The following is a 21,435-nucleotide window of genomic DNA, read 5'->3' on the forward strand; positions in this document are numbered from 1 at the left end:
CTGACGAACAGATGCTGAATGCATCATTTCTAAGCATTTCTAAGCACCTGGGAATCATTATATGCTCCAAACTAACTTTAGAGGATACATCGAGCAAGGGAGTATGGTTTTACACTGCTTTAAGAAATATTTCAGCAATATCACAGCGAGGACGCCAGAAGTAGGTGTCACATATTGTACCCATATGGGGAATTAAACCGGCCTTTGGTGTGATGAGCAACCACTTAGCTTCCCCACTGCCCACTTAGGGATGCAGGAAATCTGAAGCAGCAATTGTAAAGTTTTGTACCCTCTGTTCCCAGAAATCTTGGTACGAAAAGAAATAATATGCAACATTTTGACAGGTAGAACTCTATTGTCATCTGAGTGAGGTTCACTGAAATTCAATTTCACTGCTTGTCAGCTCATTTTTTCAACCAAAATTGATTGTTTTGATGCCACACTCAGCAATATTCAAGTTATGACAGTGGTCTATAAATAATGAAGTCTGAAACTAACATTGGTTAGTTAATCCCATGGTTGAAATGAGCATCGATCATAGGATGACATGCATCACAGAATTCAGCAGTCCATTCTCGTTCAAATGAGAATGACAAATGATATAATGACTCTAAATAAGAACAAGTACACAAAACATAAATAAGATACATGGTCCTGAAACCTCTGTACCCAACAACATCTGAAATCTGGCATTCTATTATCGATCATGGACACGTTTAAGAAACTATTATTGTGCCATTTTCTCACTTCATACAGTGGGGTGACAAATGGCTGATGGAATAGCACAGGCACACTAGACACAACCAGATGTAACTCTCAACATGTGATATTCAGCTGTTCAACCAGGCGTTAGTCACCCCTCCATGTGAAGCATGAAAAAAGAATGGGATTATGAGGAGATATCAAAAAGTATTGAGCGTCATCCGGATGATGATATGAATGCAACTGTTTTTATGTTTTATTTTTCTACATAACATATGTCAACCTCAAGCAAATTGGTTTGCTATGTTCTAGCTTCGCGATCAACATTTTGTTCGATTTTTATGTGGGTATCATCCCAAAACACAAAATCTGCAATAAATGCATCACAAACTTCAGGAAACAAAATATGCAAAATATTTGTGTGTATAAAATGGCAGTATGAAACTACAAAGTGTGAGCTCCCAATATATTGTAAACAGTGCCAACTTGAATATCTGAACACAATGTTTTTGAAAGATCATAATGGGGGTGTCCTTGAAAAACAGCCTGACTAAATGTAAATCAAGCAATCCAAATCTTTAGCTGTTGATTATAGGGGAATTCTTCCAATACCATTCTGAACATATTTTATATATCTGAGGACATACCATTATCCAAGAGTTACCAAATGACATTGTTTTCATTTTCTGCAATTATTTTACAAATATTATACCCCAATGTGTTGTGATGATGTATCTATCATGAATCACATTACCCACATGTGAAACTTTGGACATGGCTTTGCTAATGATCCCTTCAAAACAAAATGAAAACTTTCCAAATATTAGACATAAAAAATATAGTGAGGATCACTACTTTTTGATATCCCCTCTTAGGTGGTCAGGCTCACTGACTTGGTTGACACGTCATCAGTTCCCAGTTGTGTAGATCAATGTTCATGCTGTTGATCACTGAACTGACTGATCACTGATATTGCTAAGGGCACTGTAAAGCTCAACTCACTCACTGGTGTCCTCCCACAGCATGATATTGCCATACTGACATATAATTCCCGATACATATAAGTCACAACAACTGTCTTAATTAGACAAGCCCATGGTCAACATCATGAGCATCAATCTACGCAGTCAGTCACCTCTAGTAACAAGCACTGAGAACCAAAGGTAATCTGCATCTTTACAGATATCAGAATTTGTTGAGCCTGTTCTTGATATCATCAAAAGATACCTGGTAAACTTGCAAATCGCACATATAAAGAATGTTTTCTTTTGTGTAACTTTATTTCAGAGGTGCTGGACAGCTTGTAATACACAAATGAATTTTTAAGTTAGAAATCAAGCAGCATCAAATGTCCAGTGGTCACCAAATGTTCTTGTTCATGCAAGGTCTTCCTTCATAAAGCACTTGTCCATCATTCAGTAGCCAGTAGTTGTATAGCTCCATACTTGACAGTCTGCAAGAAAAAAGCATCACTAAATAACAATGGAGACAATGATTATGCAAGCTACGATCCAAGGATAGACATGCCCTGCTCCAGTGGTCCAAGAGCGCAGGCACTTTTGAAATAATTTAATATCAAGTTTGATACATTCAAACCTGTGCCTGGACAAAAACAAAGTAAGTCAGGTTTTAGGCGTCACACATTGTACGCATGTGGGGAATTGATCCTGGTCTTCACTGTGACGAGTGAACACTTTATCCACTTGGGTATCTACCAGCCCAAAACAACCATATAAACCACAAAAATCTGAGCTTAAGATTGAAACAGAACCTATATATAATGTAAAAGCATTTGTCATCACACAAATGAGAGGATACCTCCTTGGAGATACCATTTTGACAGTAGATTTTACATAATGCCCTGACAATGCAATGACGCCATGAAGTCACAATGCGATTACATTGCTGCACTGCAAATCTAATGGCAGCACTGTGTTCACAGATGTAAAGTTTTCTTTGAAAACTAATGAAGAATGACTTTGGATGATAAATAGAATCTCACTCTTGTGTCTAATGATATTAACTAACACTTATTGATAAAGGTAAAAATTTCCTCAGCAAGCCTCAGATATTTGTTACTTCATTAAATCATGTTGATTTATTTAATATCAGGTGACACCTGGGTGAGATTCTCTATACCTAAGGAGCAGCATGGTATAGCACCTGACTATATGGCACAACTAATCAGTGACTATATGCCAGCAAAACTAACATTTTCTTCAAAAACCAAACTCTGTTTAGTCACTAGGTTCAAACTAAAATTATTTCAGCTTGCTCAACAATAACATTTCCCTTGTTACTTTGACTGAACTAATAGTCTGAGTAAAATTTGGCTCAGTATTATTCGTTACACTGCTATATGTAGTCGAACAAACCCTAGAAGGCTGCGTCAGTTAACCTTTGAGTGACCTGTGAGTGAGAGAGCGAATTTAGTTTTACACCGCACTCAGCAACATTCCAGCTGTATGGTGGCAGTCTGTAAATAATCGAGTCTGGACCAGACAAGCCAGTGATCAACAACATGAGCACTGATTTGCGCAACTGGGAACCGATGACATGTGTCAACCAAGTCAGCAAGGCTGACCACCCGATCCTGTTAGTTGCTTCTTACGACAAGCATAGTCACCTTTTCGGGCAAGCATGGGTTGCTGAAGGCGAGTTCTACCCTGGACCTTCACGGGTCGAGTGACCTGTGACCGTCCAATCAAATGCGAGGGGGACGACCAGATTTAACCAATCTGAGAACGACTACTGGTTAGCATTTCGCGGGACTTCCTTCAACCTTGACAAAAACACCATTTTCAATTTCTGTTTACTCACGGTTGTGGCATGATCCATGTGTATCATAAGGAAGTGATGGTGGACGCAAATACCATTTGGAATCATTTGGGTACTATTTTTTTTTAGGTAAAAGTTCAAAAGGTTTGTAATAGTTTCACCATTTGGTAAGCTTTGTTCTGATTGGTCAACTGAAAAGTTTAGCCGACACAACCTTCTACAAAGGTTTGTTAGACTCAGTATAAGCAGTGTACCGAATAATACTGAGACTAGGTTTACTCAGACTGAATAAGCTAAATAATTTGCAGAACATGGATTTCTTCACTACACAACATAGTGAGCATTATTTCCTGATCTTTTACTGTTTGACAAGGAGATTTCAAAGACATTCCAAGTCTAGTGGAAATTACCATTCTGGAATTTTGTATTGCACCAAAGGGACACCAGAGGACTGCAGCTTGTTGAACTCTAGTTGACCATCTTCAGTGATCACGTTTATTCCACTTCATCGTCAACACCTGAAGCACAATTCAACAAAACAAACAGGGTAAGCTCAAAGCTCAGACACAGGCAAACTGTAGTGCAAACACGGTTGTGCAAGAGAGAGAAAATGTCAAGATTTCTTATATGCGAGCAAAGCAAGCTAAGGTTAGGACTGTACATCCCTTGCTTTGTTTCGCAAAATATTTTTCATGTCAAAATACAATATCGCCACCATCAAAGGTATACACCTATTTCTTCACGGGGTTGTGCTCTCAGATTTCCAACCCCATGTTGAATACTTACATTTATATTTTATTTAACATTTTAAGGGCACTGTGGCATATCATATCATTCTTCGCCTCCATTCCCAATGCCAGCTTCCAGTTCAACGACAAAGACAACCAGTATTTTGATACGTTTTTTGAATACCTGTTTAAATTATTTCCACACAGCCAGTAGGTAATTTTGACTTCAACTAGTGCAGTTCGGGCGCTAAAATATGGCGCAATGTGATGTGATTTGCCCAGCGGAATATCCAGTGAGATGTGTGGTTAATAGACATTGCCAAGTTAATGATGGGTTTCACACACACAAAAAAGCTGACTCTTGAGAGTTAAAGTTCACATGCAACGTAATACACATCTTTGCAGATTCGGTATGCACTTACCAAAACAAATCATTAAAACTGCCAATACAACCTATGAAGTTGGAAAATGTGAAGAAAAAAAAAAATTGCAGTTCTACTGATTCACTAATTTTCACCAAGCACTGGGGGGGAAAAAGTGGTTTCAACAAATATACTGCACTACACTCATAATGCATGTGCAGTGAATAGGTTCACGGAGCTTAAAATAGTATGCCTGCCCGAAGTATGAAGTAGAGAGCAGTAGTCTGTCTTGGTTGTGTACACAAACAAGTAAATAATGTACTCGTTACATTGATAAAAACCATGTTGATTGTGATAAGCAGAGTCTGTCATAGAGAAAACTCTAGTTTATTGACACTTATATGTACATAGTCTGCATGTCTGTCTGCTAATGACAAAATGCAATGCACAACTTCAATCACTCGCCATATGCGATTAACACCTATCAGGCTTATAAGCCATGAACGAAGAGCCGGCTAAGCGTATCAGCAAAGGAAACAGTGGCCAGTGTAAAAGCTTTATTACACTTGAGTGCACACTCACTGGCTCTGACTGGGTTCGGTAATGCGGCTGTTTCGTTTCGAGGGAGGTAAACCCATTAACAAAATATTGCACTTTTGATTTGTGATTATAATGCTTATAATTGTATTATTTGTCTTTTCTTAATCAGTAATGCATTTTATATATCATGAACAAGTGATAACTGTGTTTTAATTATGCTTGATTTTTTGGTTGCATGTGACCTTTAAATGACATCTGATGTTTTCATTTGTTTGAAGAATCGAATCGAAAATGATTGAATTGAGGTCTGGGTGAATCGTTACAGCCCTAGGCATATGACAACCCTACATAATGAATAGGATGCTGTAACATTCTGGGCATTGCCATATTTTGATAGTCAGTGAGTTGAGTTTTATGCCACTTTTAGCAATCTTACACCAATATTACAGCAGGGTTGCCAGAAATGATATTCACACATTATACCAATGTGGGAAATAGAGTTCGAGTCTGCAGTGTGACTAGCCAACACCTTATCCACGGGGCTATCCCACAGCCTCTTTGAACAGTATGTCAGCACAGAAAGTGCAAGGGAGACAGGTGAAAGAGAAAAGGCCTCTGAACAAATTAAACACACATACCACACTGTTATGTCTCCCTCTTGAAGTCCACTTCATTCTTTTCACACAGGATTTGCGATGTTTTCAGCTACAAAACAAAGTCACAGTTACAATGTTATATCAATAATGGGTCTCTCTTGCACAAATGTCTATTACAGGTCTTCTGCAAATGAAATTCTTGATGCAAAACATGTAAAAAGGCAACTGGTCTTCCAGTGGGTGGCTCTTTTCCAAGAATTGCCAAATAAAGGCAGAAAGTAATGAATGCTTTGTCCGTACTGTCTGCATCATTTGAAAAAAATAATCTTCAGCGAAGCTTTGTAAGCATTATCAGGTAACTCAGATGAAACAGATATTGACACTGTTCATCTAAGAATGTGCATGTTTGTGAATCACCCCAATCTAAATGACACATGTAATGCCCAAATACAAATTTTGGTCTCACGGTAGTTTTTAGTATAAATGAACGAAGTCTGGTTTGTTGTTTGACGCTGCATTAAGTGATATTCCACCTATATGGCAGCAGTCTGTAAATAATCCAGTCTGGACCAGACAATCCAGTGATTAACAGCATGAACATTGATCTACGCTACTGGGATACAATGTGTCAACCAAATCACCAAGTCTGACCATATTAGTTGCGTCTTATAAAAAGCACTGGTTTCTGCAACTAATTCTAACTCAGATCTTCACGGGTATGACATTCGGCGATTTCATTTTGAAAGGTACATATAGAAAGCACAAGATTATGGGAATAATCTCCCTATCGTATCTTCAAAACTTTACATATCAAACAACCTCAATATCTCCTGGGTATATGTTCTGATAAATCTCCACTATACCCTGGATGCATCGGCCCTTTGAATTTATAACCTCCCTTGGATGGATTTTTATCCAATCCGGTGTCTACACTGGGAAGTTGAGCGTACTAACAACAATTCATAAATTACCTAACTGATTAAACTAGGGAAGACAAAAGATAGAAGTTCTTGCATATTTTTAAAAGGTTTCGGACCTGTCCATTAGTCGGTATGAGTTCCCCAAAATCTGAGTCGCACTGTGACTGGAAACCTTCGCAGCTGCAACCGTTATCTTTGTTGACACGGGCAAGCTCGGTCGTAACTTGGCTCATTAGTTACTGTGAGAATTAATGAAGCTAGCAAAGGTAAGTAGTAAAATTATCGGGATGAACTGTAGATGCATCAAGCATATAATGGAGGATCATCGGAATGTATATCCTGGAGATATTGTTGATGCATATATCCAGTAGACAGACATGGACCTGCATCCTCTTCCTTTCATTAACCAATGTGAGAGTTTTAATCCAGCAAACTAATTTGGGGTCAAACAAGATTTCACAGTGGTTTATAGAAAACCACTGTCCCATGGAGTGGAGATACTTAAGTCAAGCAAGTATGGCTCAGCACAGTCAAAGAACCTTAACCCTAACCCACAATAAATCTACGTCTGAATCACCTCAATTCTCACACCCAAAAGTAATGTTTTACTTGTTATCAGGAAACATAAGAAATACTGTGAAAATGTCAAAGTGAGCTGAAACCACTGAATATAGAAAAGCTTTGGTTTTGAAAAATTCCCCAAACAGTATTCTGGATGACTTGCCTATCCTTCACAAAGGAGACTACTACCCACCTGAGAACATTAAGTTGGACATCCTCGGATTCTTGCATCTGAGCATTGCTGAAATCTTTCTTTCAACCCTACACGTCTTTACATTTGTAATATTCCAGCCTGTCTGTAAACAATTTAATATGAACCAGACAATCTACAGATTGACATAATGAACATCATTCTACTATTGGGTTAATTCAGTAAAAGAGTCATGCAATCAGTGATTCGGTGAGTTTGACTGTACAGTCTATTTAATTAAGGTACCGGGGTACCAATTTCTTTTACATGGAAATCCCACAGGCAGATACGAGTAAGTTTCTCAGGATGAATGTATTCATACCTCACATAAACCACAAAGAGACAAGCATATATGACTCGGGACCTATGTTATTACTAAGGACAGTAAGGGTGACTATTGAAGAGGAGACAACTCTGTTACAATAACTGACATGCAACTTGAAACCCAGATCAAGTAAATACATAAAGCATAAACTTATTGCCATTTACACTTTCAAATGCTGAGTCACACACCCTGTTGGGTCACCATGTTGGTTTAAGAGGTAACAGGGACAAATAACTCTAAACCAAAGTGAACAAATCATGTACTTCATGTAGTTTGCAATGCCCATTTTTCAACGGAAGTTAATTTCTAAACTATCAACAGTCACACATACTACTGATGCATCAGTAGCTTTTTGCTTCAACCATCGATTAAGTGTCATCAGAGACTCAACAAATACAATTCATCAATAGTTCGATGGTTTATTACAACACTAGTTATTACCAAAACTCCCCACACAGTGTCATGCATAGGATGCCAGAGAACAAGTCTCTCCTCAAACTTGTGTCTTCCAATCCTAGCCAAACATCTATCAACCTACAACATTGCCGTGCAACAATGTCAAGAAGAAGCACCTTACTCACAATGTACATTTAATTTGGCCCTAATATGCAGTGAATTATCAAATGTCATGTGAAGAGTTTGGATGTGAAATGCTGCCTAGTCTCACACAATTATCTAGGATACTTACTGCCCTCGGCAGGCAAAATTGAGAAACCTTCAATCCCATGCAGAGGCTGGTCGTCGAAATGCTAACTTTGGAATTGAATTTTTTTAAGTTTTCAAGTGCTCAAATATAACTACAATATTTCTTCTTGCCATCAATTTTTGAAGCTATTCACTACACCTCAGTGGTCTCTGAACTATCTGACCACAACGTCATTAAGTTGACCATACAATCCAGTATTTTGAGTGGATATTGGAGATTAGGACCAGTACTGTGTGTTGGTATCTGAAGTAGACAGGTGTTTTTTCCTTGACTGGGAATAAATGCTGGGACTGATGGAATACTTGGATGAGTGTTTAGAAAGAGTCCACTTTATACAACAGACATCCTCTTAAATCTTCACACTCACGCATGTCACGCATGTGAGAAGTTAATGAAGTTACTCTCTGTGGTAAGCACACAAAGCAGAAAACTGATTTGGACCTTTAGACCAGGTGAGCTGAAAGTCTGGACCATTGATCTTGAAGAGCTTAAATTCTACTGACCACTGTACAGAAAATTTTGTTAATTATAAGAGAAACAATTCCACCAGTTATAGCCCGTTTGGTCGAAAAGAGGAAGGGACAGCCAGGTGCTCAAGAAGCATGTGTACAATTGCCGACAAAGTTATTTATTCATTAAACTGTGCTGTGCCGTCACTATCCTTTCTTGCACACCTGGCTGTTCCTTTCTTAGCACTCCTCCCTCATAACAAATAGTGAACTGTATCAATATTTTAACGATTGTTTGTAAAACAACTTTCTAATTTTTGCCACAAAAATTCTGTAAAAGCCTCACAGAGTTGGTATGATGTTTTGATTATGATCAGTGTTTCATTGAGTATATTATGTTCATTAGTTTCCGAGTTAGACTGTAATTCATGGATATGTTTTTGAGCCAAACGGACTATACCAAAGGCCTGTTAGCATATGGTTAAACAGATGTGACTAATTTAAAGACCATACAGAGAAATTCTACCCATGTTGAGGCATCTAGGTTATAAGGGAACTAACTATCTAGAAAAAAGCAATCGAAACAGTTCACTTGAAACCAGAACTTTTCAAATATGGTATAAACTTCATCATGGCAAAAACAAGTAAAGTTTAATAAAGCAAAACAGTATCTGGTAACTTGTTCTACATGGCAAAGAGGTAGCTGTTTCAAAACATGTTTCATTTTGCTTTTTTCCATCAAAATGCTGCAATATTTTCTTCTCATCAGTATAGATGATATGAAACAATGATCTTAAATGCAAATGAGTCACGGTCGTTGTAGGTTAAGTTTAGCAATATTCCACCAATATCACACCAAGGACTCCAGTAATGGACTTCATATATTGTACACATGTGGGGAATCAAACCTGGGTCTTTGGCATGAACGTTTTAACCACTAGGCTACCTTCTGCATAAGAGTCAAATGAAGTACACAAAGACCTACACTCTTGAGGAATGTAGGCACGTGTAGTCTTGAAACGGATGGTATCACGAACCGCTTTGAAATGTACCCTTGAAGAAGGTCCGTGTAAGAAGCAAACGTATGCTTAAATATTAAACATCACACATATAACAATCGCAGATATTCTCAAATATCAATGGTGTCCGATTTATTACAGAAAAAACGCAGCGAATTTAATACATAACTATGAAAAGTAGTCAACACGATTGGTATGAAATATATAATTATAATGAGGACAACACTGGCGACTTGTAACAACATGAAAGTAATGAAAGGCGAGTTTATGAATCTACCGAAATTATTACCACGACCGCCATTGCTAAAAAGCATGAAGTAATAATTGTTCATGGGTACTGGTGTCAAGAGCTAGCTGTGCGAGACGCAATATGTCCGTATTGAAGAGTTTAAGTATTTTATCACTCGGAGCTCCTTTCTGCAAAGTCCTGATGCATTCATCGCAAATTCTTCGTCACGTTAAATCTTTGCGCCCGACTATGTCAGTATGGACCAGGCACGCGACTTCTCGGAGGAGATGACCGACTCGCTTCTGACGGGTGATGTGGTGGGAAACTGCACGTGCAAATCAAGAAAAGACCATTGGAACGCTTGTATGACAGCATCACAGGGGGCATACATATTACGGTCCTAGAACTTCAAGGAATTTGTAATAGAAAATTTCTTTCTAGGGCTAAATGCAACAATACTGATAAACCTTTCACTTCAACTGAGCAAGAGTTGAGATGAAACCTCACTTACTTCCTTAGGGAAAGTCAACTCAAAAAGCATGAAACTAGATCAGTGAAAACCACCACACTTCTTCATTATTGAAGCCAAATAAAAAACTATGATACAATCTAGAAACTGAACCAAATGAAATTTAGGACTGGTTATGTGGTACTAGACTAACATAATAATGAATGTTCTTCTTTGCCAACTTAAAAGACAATTCAAATTTTATGTAACGGCCGATCCCTGTCTGCATCCAGATCTTTAAGTTGAAGACAAATTTATCATCAGCAGTGCAACAATATGACCATTTCCATACCTTCATCAAATTGGATTTCATGAGGTTTCATGTGAGAAGAACATATTTTTGAAACTAGCAGGAACATTTTTACGAGTTTAAAATATCATAAAGCGTAAACTATCTAGTCATGATTTTCCAGCTATAAATTAGTGCTTGGGATCTGTTTTTTTCAAAAGTTTCAATGACCACAAAGCAAGAAATGACTCATACTATCAATAGCTCAGATACATACAGGTAATAATGCCACTTTGAAATAAATTTGCAAATCAACCAACAAATAAAAAGAATGAGAATTCAATAAAGATTTGCATAACTGAAGCCTTAAAACTACTGAATTTAATCAAAGCAAGTTTGTAAACTGAAAAATTAAAAAATTCCATAAACCAATATGGCAGCCAAGGCCAATATCAAAGAAGAACAAGTGAGTGAGGATGGGAGTCTGGCTTGATGCACCTTTGTATTTCAGTTCTTGCAAAACATGTCAGGTTGATGTTGACATGCATCCTTGATAATCTCCAGGGTATAAGTTACAAAACTCTAAATAATACTCTGGATGCATCTACGGCTGAGTACGATTTTATTACCTCTTGGCTGAATCCAGGGTGCTTGTGGAGATTTATCGGAACCTGGAGATTATTGAGGATGGTTGATATGCAACTTTTAGGAAATTCTTGCACAGGTTTGTTGGCAGACCAGGTAAAGTAATAAAAGCAATCTGTGTCTTTAACACGGGTAAATTGGCACAGCTAAGGGACAAAACTCTGAACAGAAAAATATGCCACCTTCAACAGCCATGCTAACCTAAGATGTCAACTTAACATGTAAATAAGGTTGCAAAATGGTTTTAAACTGAATTTTATTTTCATCAATACAACCCAAAATTACTTCACAATTCCAAAATCTGATCAAACGTATATATGCATGGGAAAGCGAATACGTGAACACATGAGAGTACAAGTGTTCTTTTATTTCTTGCCAGAATTTCACACACAGTACAATACAAACCTTGTGCAGAAACCTTTGAAATATATGGGAACACTTGTACTTCCATGTATTCCCTTATTCATTTCTATGAGTATATCTACTATGAACAATGGACTAAGCCTTTCACAAATTTGATTGTAAAGTTCATAAACTGCCGGGAATGAAATTAAGTTTTTTTCAAACGTGCCTCATGGGCACTGTCATGATAATGCAAGTGTGCCATTTTAGTTTCAGGTGTGCCATAAATTCATGGTCTATTCAACTGAACTTCAAATCATTATATGACTTGAAGTGAATAAATCATAGGTAACAGTGGTAGGTATGTATATTTGATTCTTTACTGGTCTCAAACTTTGAAAAGACATTGATCATTATTAGCTGTCTGTCTGATGTGTATATTTATCACTAGTCATTGTTCATAATGTCACTTTAAACCATCTAAAGATAATACGGTGAAAACAAGCTTTAATGCACTTTCGAAAACATCAAGTGTGCCATAAAGGCACGCTGGTAAGAAATTAACTGTGCCATTTCAATTTTAGATGTGCCATCAGAGGGATGGCACCAATAATTTCCATCCCTGAACTGGAAAGTCTCAGTGTCCATTATTTGAAAAGCTCTTGTTAAATTCATTAAGGATGGCAGCTCTGCCAAACCAATGGCACAGGTTTCATTTTCTGAGACAAGGAACCATTCCTTAAAATCAGATGGAAAAAGCCAACTTTGCAAGTTTGATCTTTCGCATCAAAAACAATAAACGCAAGATTAAATCATAAAAAATAAATTGGACTTAAAAAGAACATCCAAGAAATTTAGATCAAAGCAGTTTAGAAACCATGTGTACATCAGGTACTGGGAAAGGCAAGGGCCATGGGCCATTTTGCACATTAGAATGAAAAATGGCCCATCAAAATTTTGAAGTTTACAATTGATACAAAGGCAGTGGCCCATTCTAATTCAGAAAATGGCTTATATTCCTGAAAATTGCAAATTGTCAAAGCTTTCTATCCCAATCACTGGTACATTACAATCAAACTGCTAAAAAAGGACTATTTTGTATCAAAAGCCGTAAGTGATTACTGTGTTGGTTAGCTGTAAGCTGATTAGTAATTTCTTCAATTTAATTACACCACTACATTTTAAGGAAAGAAACTACTGATGTCCTTTTACTAGACCAGACCAATTTTGTTATTTTTTGGTTTACTGATCCGTCAGTCATATTTTTTTCAAGAATAAGAAAAAGAAAATCTTCAAGTTTCCATTGGCTAAAACTACGGAACCACTGAAGGGACTTGAGGATATAAAATTTATCTTGAGTTAGTATGTTGAACGCACAAGTTAGAACCTTGAGCGCTTACGTTAGTATGTTGTCCCTTCAGTGCTTCCATACAAACTGTAAACTTACAAGTAAACAACTCGTAAGAATATAGATTGTGTTTTGCCTCATATACACACTTCATAAATTGCCTTTTCAAAACCAATATTAGTATTGAAAAGGAATATTACTTTAACTGTCGATTATTAACCCTCCTACTGCCTTTCTGTTTTCTGTGAACAAAACTTTGTAAAATAAGAAATATAATTGGTCTGGCTTTATTACTGCAAAACATTATTTACTAGAACCAAGACATCTCTTTTGCTTTCAAAAATTCCCAAAAGAGTAGTCACTTAGGCACAGTGCCTGGTCAAGTGCTGCATTCTTTCTTGTATTTTATTCTCCTGGCAATAAGATCTAGTCTAATTTGCATGACACATCAGTTTGGTAACTAAGAATTCCCATATTTTCAACTTCCATATTCTCAGACATGGAAAACACAATTATTGTTTCCATGATATCTGCAGTGTGTAGAAGCTGGACATTACAACACTCAAACTGAAGCAATAATGCGGCAAAATGTCTCAAACATAACAAACAGGTCATAAAAGTCGCACTTACTTTGGAGACTGGCCTATTTTGGAAACATTGCTACCAAAATAATGAAAACAAAATATTGTCAAAAAACATTTGTTTATCACTTAATGCACAGTCATTCTTCTGTGCATGACTGATAGAATTTTTATCGACTTGAATTTGGGCTGGATAGGCAACACTTTGAGTGTTGATACACACGGTCAAAGAGGTCCATTAGACACAAAGGCTCCTGCAATAAGTAGAGAAATACTTACCGACTCCGGGCATAGTAGTTGTCATAATAGGTATTCCTGAAACAGCAAGTAACGACATACGTTTGGTCAAGAGGTGGGAGGAAGGGAGGGAGGGAAACAATCAATTTTTTACAAATGATCTTTGTTTCCAAAAGTGGCAATAATAATAACAGTGAGTGAGTGGGTTTACTTCAACGCCACGCTCAACTATATTTGAGCTATATGGCGGCGATCTGTAAATAACTGATTTACTGACCAGACCATCCAGTCATCAACAGAATGAACATCAATCAGAGCAATTGGGAACCTATCAAATCCTATGGTGGCGTGGGGCCCTGTGCATAAAGCTCAAGTCACAATCAGGTGAATTTAAGCAACAATGGGAGCAGGTAAAGTGTTCGGATGGGTGACTGGAACTGGAAGCTTAACGTCTGAGAGTTTCTAGGACTCCAGTCCTGCCCCACAACGAAGCACATGATGCATGTGGTCTCACCTTAGGCAAGTGAGTTTGTTCAAAATTGCCTCTGTTCCCCCAGCAGAAAATGAGTACCCGGAGGAATAAGTCATGTGACTATAACCTTGTAGTGCCTAGCAGGCAGCTTGGGTTATCTGGGGTAATAAAATGCCTGCTTTGACTGTTAACACTATGAGCATTCACCTCGAGAGTGGAGTTTGGTGCATTATAAATGTACATATTATTATTATTATTATTTTTTTTTTTTACAGATTAGAATGAAAATGCAGCAGAGAGGGTTCGGGTGATCCTGGCACAGTCAGGCTGGTCAAGCTCATCATCAGCTCAGGGCCCTCGCCCCCTCTACACGCAGCCCAGACAGCGAATGGGACTTCTCCCAGGAAACACTGCCTAGTCGAACCCACCAAGAACTTTCCGGAGAATATGGAGGCTCCCCAACACTGCAGCCTTCTGCATTACCCAGATTGTCAGAAGGGCTGTGCTCCCGGTGGAGAACCCGGGCACTCTCCTGATCTGCGCCAAGAGATCAGGAGGTACCAAACCAAGGGCACCGAGAACAATGGGGAGCCTGACGACAGTGTACTTGGGATGCAAGCGAGACATTTCAAAGGCGAGGTCCGCATATTTATCATGCTTTTCCTGAATCTTGCCAATCACATTGCTGTCAAAAGGGACAGAAAATTCAATGATATAAATAATTTCATTGGTTTTATCAAAAAGGACAAGATCAGGTTTGTTGGCTGGAATTCGTCTCAGGCTGTATATTGGCCTATTCCAGAGAAGTTTAAAAGCATCATTTTCCAGGACGGCTTGGACATGTTCAGGGTCATACCATGGATGGACCTCGGAGTCAAAGCCACAGGCATGGCGGAGACGATAATAAAAGCAGCGAGCCATGCCATCATGTCTTTTAAGATATGCTGTTTGTGCCAAGGAAGGGCATCCACTGACAAGGTGTTGGACAGTCTCTGTAAATTGATTGCAAAGACGACATTTCATATTGATGTTTTCTTTAAGAATCACATTCTGGCGATTTCGAGTGGGAAGTGACTGGTCCTGAGCAGCAAAAAGGAAGCCCTCAGTTTCACATTTGAGACCAGCCGACTTCATCCAGGCGAAGGAGTCGCTTGGATTGCTGTTCTGTTCCACACACTGCATATACACACACGATGCAATGGCTTCTCAGACAGCTTCTCCACAAAGGACCGACTCTGGGCAGACTTGGTGAAAGACTTCACCTGGTTTACTCCCATCACTGTACCGTCCAGCAGTACATCGCCATCAACAAAATCAACTTCAAATTTCGAATTGTGTCCAACAACCTTGGAATGCATTATTATTATTATTATTATTATTATTATTATTATTATTATTATTATTATTATCCTTGGCAACATCATATGTGATTCACTGTGGGTGGGACCTAAAGTTGATCATGTAAACATGATGCCATTTCATAATCTTTAACAGAGTCCTCTAACCATGTTGACAATGCCACTAATTTTGCCATCTTCAACAAGATGGACAGAGGCTTACCTTTGGGGTGGTGACCTCCTGCCATAGTATTCTGGTGGGGGCCTCTCATAGGGATCTCTGGCTCTGTAGTATGGATCCCTTAGGGGTGGGGGAAGTGGACGTCGATCATATGGGTCAGCATACGGCCTGTATCGATCTATTGGTGGAGGTGGTGGTAGGTAACGGTCTCGATAGTATGGATCTGCATAAGGATCCCTGTAGGGCCTTTCATATGGGTCAAAACCTCGTCTTGGTCCAAGAGGGGGCCTTCCACGACCTCTAACACTGAAACATACTGTCACGGTTATTTGAGGTAAACAGACATATTAACTGCTAATAAGTGGTGTCAAAGATTGGAATGAGTGGGTGAGTTTAGTTTCATGCCACACTAAGCAATATTCCGGCAATGGTTTGTACATAATCGAGTCTGGATCAAACAATCCAGTGATCAACAGTATGAGCATTGATCTACACAATATTTGAAATGAAGCCCCAGATTAAAAAAATATGACAGGTAAAAAGAACTATAAACACCCACTTGAAATTTGAAATACAGACTTAGTTTCAAAACTATGGGCATCAAACCCTCACGATCAAAGCTTATCTGGAGCTCTGGACTTTCTCCGTAAAGTACTATTCTAGTACTCAAGTCAGGTTGAGTCCAATCTTGATGGGACGAAATAATCAACAATATATAAAATCTTAAAAAAACGTAGGGGATCTTCATTTTCAATGTATGATTGATATCAATAATAATACATGTCCATGTGCACTTCCTTAATACCGTAGTTGTTTGTAGTACTTGTACAGTAATTAACAGATTAGTGTGTGGAGTACTTGTACAGTAATTGGTGTGTCATGTGGAATTTGCATGTGTACAATCTTCACTAAAAAATATAAATAAATACAAAAAAAATAAAATGGCTAGAACCAACACTAACAACTGTGTAGTGCAAGATGACTGTAAAACAATTAATGCATAAACATCATATAGCATCATGTTTAGGAGTGGTGAAAAGGAGAAATGGTGGTGTGTTCATATGTCTGCTTTTGAAAAGTTTGTCAAGACAGTGTTCGCGTTAACACAAAAACCTGCATTTTCATGCAAGAAAAATAATAAAACCACGCAAAACATATTTTGCATGCATGTTTTGGACGCATAGATTCTGATCTACATAATTTTTAAAAGTACCTTAAAACCGCAACATATGGACAAACAATAAATTTTAACATGATTCAGGATTCTACTGAAAATTTCACGCGCAAAACATCTGGACTACATATTTATAACTTTATTTCTGCACACACTCGTACAGAATCTACCACAATCACTTATACTTCCTATCCAAATTGAAACTTTGAGTTCCATAACTTTTTTGTGGGAGTATAAATGGCTTGGTGACACCAATGAGCAAGGTATAATGCAAACACACTACTGTTCCAAGAATACATTGGGTGAGTAACTCTGAACAACTGAAGCAATGTGAGAGGAGAATTATTAAAGAGTGAGTTTAGAATCAGAGTCACAACTAAACAAAACATGGACTTGGTTAATGAATAGACACTGCCATTAGAAAGTGATCAAATGTAACATATTATATCTGGGATAACACTTGCTCAGTAAAGTACAGATTCTGAAACTTGAAAAAGTACTAGAATCTGTACTTTACAAAAAAAACTGTTATCCCAAAGATTATATATGTTTCATAAATGGAGAAGGTATACTGCTAAACAAGTACATTTTGTCACAATTTCATTTTCAGATATTGATATGGCTTGATCAAAACAATGTCACTCAAGGTGCCTGTTAGTACTTACGGTCCTCTTGGACAGTCTTTCGACCTGAAACGGAAAAGAATTCAGAGGCATGATTTCATGTAATATTTACCAGTTCAACCAAACTCAAAGAAAAACAACAAACATGTTAAAATGAGTGTTTGCCTCTAATATTGCAATTTTCACCCGAAATTACTGGCGTTTGCGAAATCACCCAATGTAGGCTGTTGACATAACTAAAGTCACTGGGTGATATGTTTTATTAGACAATGTGTTAACACAAGTTTTGAAAAGTGGTCGAAACGTTGTCATGACCATGAATTACATGGTAAAGGTCACCCAAACTAACTGGTGTCTGTGTAATTGCCTAATGTAGGCTGTCACCAAATTTGAATATACTGGGTACTACAGTTCATGAGATACCACAGTAACAAGAATCAGGATGTGTGTACAAACACTGCTGAATACATAGTTTAGCAGAGGGCAGTAAGTGGAGAATACAAAACTATTTTGTGTTTAAGATGATTAAGATTATCATCTCCATCTGGCAAGACAAGGGGAGGTAACAATGCACAGGGAATTGGAAACTAAGCCTCTGATGTCCCATGTTGTGCAGGGAAATATTTGTTAGTTTATGCCAGCAAGACAAGTAAACAGTCTCCCAGAAAGATGTTTTATCATGCTTTCAATAAACTGGCTAAAAAATGTAGAAATACCCTTACCAGTGTCCTTCCTTCCCACATCTGTAGCAGTCTCCCTTGCCTCCCATCCCAGCTTTCTGTCGGACCTTGCTATGAGACAGCTGTAACAAGAAGAAATCAGTGAGGGAGGGAGGGAGGGAGTGAACGAACAGTCTGTAAATAATTGAGTGTGGACAAGACAATCCAGTGATCAACAGCATGAGCATTGATCGACACAAGTGGATTATGATAGCATGTGTCAACCATGTCAGCAAGTCTGGCCACCCAATCCTGTTAGTCACCTCTTATGACAAGCATGGGGTACTGAAAATTAGTACTATCCCGTACCTTCATGGGTTGAGTTAATGAGAGAAAGAATGAAGACAGTAATATTCAATCAACATCCTGATCACTGCAAATACTGGTCATGGAGGCTACCCATGCCAGCCATGTACACAGAGAGCCAGTGATGGTCTGACATTGCAAGTGATGGTATGTCCAACCATTCATGACCAAAATCAGCAGGGACATTTTCTGACCCACAGAAATTACAGATCAGTGAGTGAGTGAGTATGATTTTATGTCACATTAAGCAATATTGCAGCAATATCACTGTGGGCAACACTTGAAATGGGCTTCACACTTTGTACTAAAGTGGGGAATCGGGGAATCAAACCCAGGTTTTAAGCAATAACGAGAGGACACTTTAACCATTAGGCTACATCACTGCCCCTCTATAGGAACAGAGACGAAATATACCTGATACTGATATGAACTCAATATCAAGGTTTTGATAACAGTAGCAACGGAGCTTGTAGTTGAAAACACGACAGGAGTGAGTGGGTGAGTTTAGTTTTACGCCACACTCAGAAATTTCCAGCTATATGGCGGCGGTTGGTTAATAATCGAGTCTGGATCAGACAATCCAATGATCAACATCAGAAGCATCAATCTGCACAATTGGTAACCGATGATATGTGTCAACCAAGTCAGCGAGTCTGACCACCAGATTCCATTAGTTGCCTCTTACGACAAGCAGAGTCGCCTTGTATGGCAAGCATGGGTTGCTGAAGGCCTATTCTACCCCGGACCTTCACAGGTAAACATTCGTCTCTACAAAGTATAGCTAGCTCCTACCCTCATTATGACTTTACAACTCTCTTTATCTCTTTACGACTAGAAAAGGTAGAATTATATCATTCTAAGGTCACAATGAAATTATGATAGAAGACACAAATGAATGTGTTACTGGGAACAGTTCAAATTCAAATGTTCATCAATCTGCTTTAGAAGGAAAGAATGACCTGCCTCAACTTTCAGGGCACTGCCACTTAAATCAAAGCCATTGATCATCTCCACGGCAGTCTTTGCTTCATCTGGATTTTCATAATGCTGAAACAGATGAACATACTTGCAGCCTACAAACACAAAAATCTGTCAATCAATACAATACATGATGCTCACTTGCAATGAAGATGATTAAAAGATGACAGCTTTGATAACATGCAGAACCCACAACAATTTTACAAAGGACATCTTTCATCTATTTTTATCTTTTGTTTCTTTAATATTTTTACTTCTACACTAGAGGCACTGCAATGCATTAGTTCCAAAATGTTAACAACTTCCTGTTCAAACATTAACCTAGATTCCTTGACCTAACTAAAGTTATCTCCTTAACATGCTGCAGTAAGAGAGTGAGTTTAGTTTTATGCCACACTCTGCAATATTCCAGCTGTATAGTGGCATATGTATATAATCTGGACCAGACAATACAGTGATGAACAGCAGAGCATTGATCTGAACAAATGGGAACCGACAACATCTGTCAGCCAAGTTAGCAAGCCCAACCACACTCTACCCTAAGTCACCTCTTAGGACAAGTATAGGTTACAGAAGCCAAATTCTAAAACAGATCTTCATGAGTATTTCGGCTGGTAAACATGGTCACCACTGGAATAATGTTGACCATTTGAAAGCATAGCATCTTACCACAAACGCGTAGTTCTGTACAATGTCACACTCCACAACAGTTCCATACTTTGCAAACACAGTCTCCAGATCTATCTTACGACATGTCTCAGGTAGATTGCCAACATACAGCTTTGTACTCATTTTCAACAGACCTGGAAAGAAAGTTTTAACATTAAGAACAAAAAAAAATAACATAAAACGGAAAAAATAATGTATAGAAATAATATGACAATGAACATTGTGATAAATTGTACTGGACAAGCCACATCCATAGTACAAACTGTTTCCATGGTTATCTGGAAAAGTAAAATGACAAAAATTAGTTAAAACCCACTTCAGGACCTGTTTGAGATATCTGAGAGGGCAAGAGTTCCACCTTGTAACACCATTTGAAATGTATTCTATTTATTTGGATTATTTCGAGGGTTTAGGCTTTTCGTTGAAAAAAAAAACATCTGTTGATAAGAATAAAACGATAATAAAAAAGCGGGATTTGACAGCCGAAATCCGTGCTCTGAGAGTTATTGTATGAAACAATGTACATTTGTGCTACAGAGTTGTGCGATGGAAACGACAATCAAACATACAGACATGTCTTGCATTGATCAGTGTTGATGTAACGATTACAATATAATTTTCCTGTTGATATTATTTCCGTTCATGCGGTCTATGTTGTGTCGACAAAAGAACACCAGTTAAAACTGGAGAGCAAAAATAACGCGCGCAAATAAAGATGAGTCCCATAAACAGCAGAAGTGTGAACATCGAAAACTTGTCCCAGCAACACTTGAGCTTCGCAGTGAGACAGCTTTGATATTTATTTTTCAGATATTATGTTCTATATCTGGTCTCCATTATATAAAAGACACATACACAAACACGTCTGCTGTCCCTCGTTCTAACTTCGTCTTTCTCCTATCTTTCTTTCGTACCACGCTGAATTAGTTTTCAGCGCCACCTAATCATGTTCAAGGGAACCAACTCCCGTTTACCAAAATA

At 38.2% G+C, this 21,435-nt stretch overlaps 1 protein-coding gene across 3 annotated transcripts; it reads right to left on the reverse strand.

Annotated features, from left to right (window-relative positions):
- Positions 1 to 1,963: 1,963 nt before the first annotated feature.
- Positions 1,964 to 21,414, reverse strand: LOC137295431 (RNA-binding protein lark-like). 3 transcript variants are annotated; one of them, XR_010957565.1, is made up of 10 exons: positions 21,310 to 21,388; positions 20,455 to 20,588; positions 19,771 to 19,854; positions 18,505 to 18,584; positions 17,825 to 17,848; positions 16,028 to 16,291; positions 14,038 to 14,073; positions 5,749 to 5,815; positions 3,891 to 3,998; positions 1,964 to 2,155 (listed from the first exon to the last, which is right to left on the reverse strand). XR_010957565.1 is itself a non-coding variant. In XM_067826797.1 (9 exons), the coding sequence occupies exons 2-9, from the start codon at positions 20,575 to 20,577 to the stop codon at positions 10,358 to 10,360; spliced, it is 714 nt and encodes a 237-aa protein (XP_067682898.1). In that variant the 5' UTR covers positions 20,578 to 20,588; positions 21,310 to 21,414; the 3' UTR covers positions 9,990 to 10,357. The 3 variants fall into 3 exon arrangements, 2 of the variants coding, with proteins under 2 accessions (XP_067682898.1, XP_067682899.1); XM_067826797.1 differs by lacking the exons at positions 1,964 to 2,155; positions 3,891 to 3,998; positions 5,749 to 5,815 and adding exons at positions 9,990 to 10,430; positions 13,808 to 13,837 and having other exon boundaries at positions 21,310 to 21,414; XM_067826798.1 differs by lacking the exons at positions 1,964 to 2,155; positions 3,891 to 3,998; positions 5,749 to 5,815 and adding an exon at positions 9,990 to 10,430 and having other exon boundaries at positions 21,310 to 21,400.
- Positions 21,415 to 21,435: the final 21 nt, after the last annotated feature.

The sequence above is a fragment of the Haliotis asinina genome, chromosome 8, assembly GCF_037392515.1.
Source record: "Haliotis asinina isolate JCU_RB_2024 chromosome 8, JCU_Hal_asi_v2, whole genome shotgun sequence".
NCBI classification, from domain to species: domain Eukaryota; kingdom Metazoa; phylum Mollusca; class Gastropoda; order Lepetellida; family Haliotidae; genus Haliotis; species Haliotis asinina.

Bases quoted from the DNA above. Each gene is read 5' to 3' on its own strand.
- LOC137295431 (XM_067826797.1), bottom strand. From the start codon at position 20,577: ATGAGTACAAAGCTGTATGTTGGCAATCTACCTGAGACATGTCGTAAG. The intron at 14,074-16,027 runs GTAAGCCTCTGT...TTGCTGTTTCAG, and splicing joins AGGAGGTCACCACCCCAAAG to GAATACCTATTATGACAACT. The intron at 13,838-14,037 runs GTAAGTATTTCT...TTATTTTGGTAG, and splicing joins AACTACTATGCCCGGAGTCG to CAATGTTTCCAAAATAGGCC.